General features: G+C 40.4%; 1 protein-coding gene across 1 annotated transcript in view; it reads right to left on the reverse strand.

Moving 5' to 3' along the window:
* The window catches only part of LOC103397228 (glutamate receptor ionotropic, delta-2-like), a 248,451-nt gene that overhangs the window by 111,396 nt on the left and 135,003 nt on the right, over window positions 1-2,052 (reverse strand). The window contains exon 5 of the mRNA XM_008335445.3: window positions 1,200-1,253. Coding sequence (XP_008333667.1) covers window positions 1,200-1,253 — 54 coding nt within the window. The remainder of the gene's footprint in view (window positions 1-1,199; window positions 1,254-2,052) is intronic.

The raw sequence follows: 2,052 nt of genomic DNA on the forward strand, positions 1-2,052 counted from the left end.
CTTTCTTTTGGAAATAGGTGTTTACCACAGCCATTTCCATTATCTTCGCATATCTACCACTACCTGTCCATCCAAGTTTCTATCCCTAACGCCAAAGCTGCCCATCACTTCCTCATCTCCTCTGTTCCCTTCCCCTACATGACCATTAAGGTCTGCTCCAATCACCACTCTCTCTCCCCTGGGGATACTCTCTATCATCCAATCCAGCTCCTTCCAGAACTTCTCCTTTTCTTCCAACTCACAGCCCACCTGTGGGGCATAACCACTAACAACATTTATCATCACTCCTTCTATTTCTACCTTCACACACATCAACCTGTCTGACTCTCGTTTCACCTCCACCACATTTCTTACATATTCTTCCTTTAGGATCACCCCTACTCCATTTCTCTTCCCATCCGAACCATGATAAAGCAGTTTGTAGCCTCATCCAATGTTTCTAGCCTTGCTGCCCTCCCACCTGGTCTCCTGCACACACAAAATATCTACTCTTCTTATCTCCATCACATCAGCTATTTCTCTACTTTTCCCTGTCATTGTACCTACATTCAAAGTTCTAAACTTCAGACTAACACTATTCTTCATCTTTTCTCTTTTTCTCCTAACCAAACGCCCTCCTCTTGTTCTCTGTCTCTGATAACGATTCAATTAAAAGTCCGTACTTAAAATGTGTATATCTGTGTTATGGCTTGGACTGTCTGCTGTGAGTATGAACTCATAAATGACATTTAACACTTGTGGAATCAACATGTCTGATCAAGAAGTGACATGAATAAAAGTTAAAAAAACAAAACAAGAAACATTGTAGTAAAAGTATTTCATTAACTTTGAAATGATAAGTGAATGATGCGTAATAATGGCATCATATGGAAACATCACGATACGACTGTGGCATCCCATAATGTCTCGCCAAATGTCTTGTCTTTATATAATCATCACTTTATTTTATTTTATTTTTTTGCTGAACATCAAATTTTTCCTATGTCTCCATGTTGTGGGCACAGAAAAGGGCAGGAAAGAGGGAAAACAATGAAGAAAAGTGATTTATAAATATTTGATGTTTTCTCTTCTTCAAATATTGTGGATGACGCAGACATTAGAGACCCCAAGGCAATAAACACTTCTAGGCTAATTGAAACAATGAGCTGAACTGGAGGACTGTTCACTACAGGTTCCAATAATCCTTCTCACTGTCTCACCTCATTAATCAGGATCCAGTGACAATCGAAAGCCACCAGGTTGGTTTCCACCACCTGTAACACACACAGGAGAGAGAGTAAGAATTGTAAATGAATATAAAGGCAATCCTGGCAACAACTTATTGGGCTGTATTTGTGTATTTTTCTGATAAAACGAAGGGAAATTATTCAATGCAACTGCGATAAAAAATAACTAGTGTTTGCAAAAGAAAGTCGTACAGATGTGAAAAAAAAGATGTTTTTATGATGTCTGGTATCAAATCAAACAAACAAAAGTTAGAAGTCAGCAGAGTTGTCTCATTAAAATGACTTGCAATTTAAGCTCCCTCTGCCTTTGAGCTTTATTTTAATGATGAGTGAACACACTGGTTTGGTGTCAGGGAGAGAAACTTGGAAGGACAGGCAGTGGTAGATTTCGCAAAGAGAATGAAAATGGCTGTGGTAAACACCTATTTCCAAAAGAAAGAGGAACACAGGGTGACTTAGAAGAGTGGAGACAGGTCCACACAGATTATATTCTATGTAGAAGAGGTAATCTGAGGGAGATTAGAGACTGTAAGGTGGTGGCAGGCGAGAGTGTAGCCAAACAACATCGGATGGTAGTGTGAAAAATGACGATGGAGGTGACAAAAAGGAAGAGAGTGAAGATAGAGCAGAAGATCAAGTGGTGGAAACTAAGGAAAGAGAAATGTTGTGAAGACTTCAGGAAGGAAGTAGGGGCAGTGCTGGGCCGTGTTGAGGAATTCCCAGATGATTGGGAGACTACAGCTGCAGTGATTAGGGAGACAGGTAGGAAGGTGCTAGGTATGTCCTCTGGGCAGAGAAAGGAGGACAAAGAGACCTGGTGGTGGAA

This window comes from Cynoglossus semilaevis, chromosome W (assembly GCF_000523025.1).
Source record: "Cynoglossus semilaevis isolate Cse_v1.0 chromosome W, Cse_v1.0, whole genome shotgun sequence".
In the NCBI taxonomy this organism is placed as follows: domain Eukaryota; kingdom Metazoa; phylum Chordata; class Actinopteri; order Pleuronectiformes; family Cynoglossidae; genus Cynoglossus; species Cynoglossus semilaevis.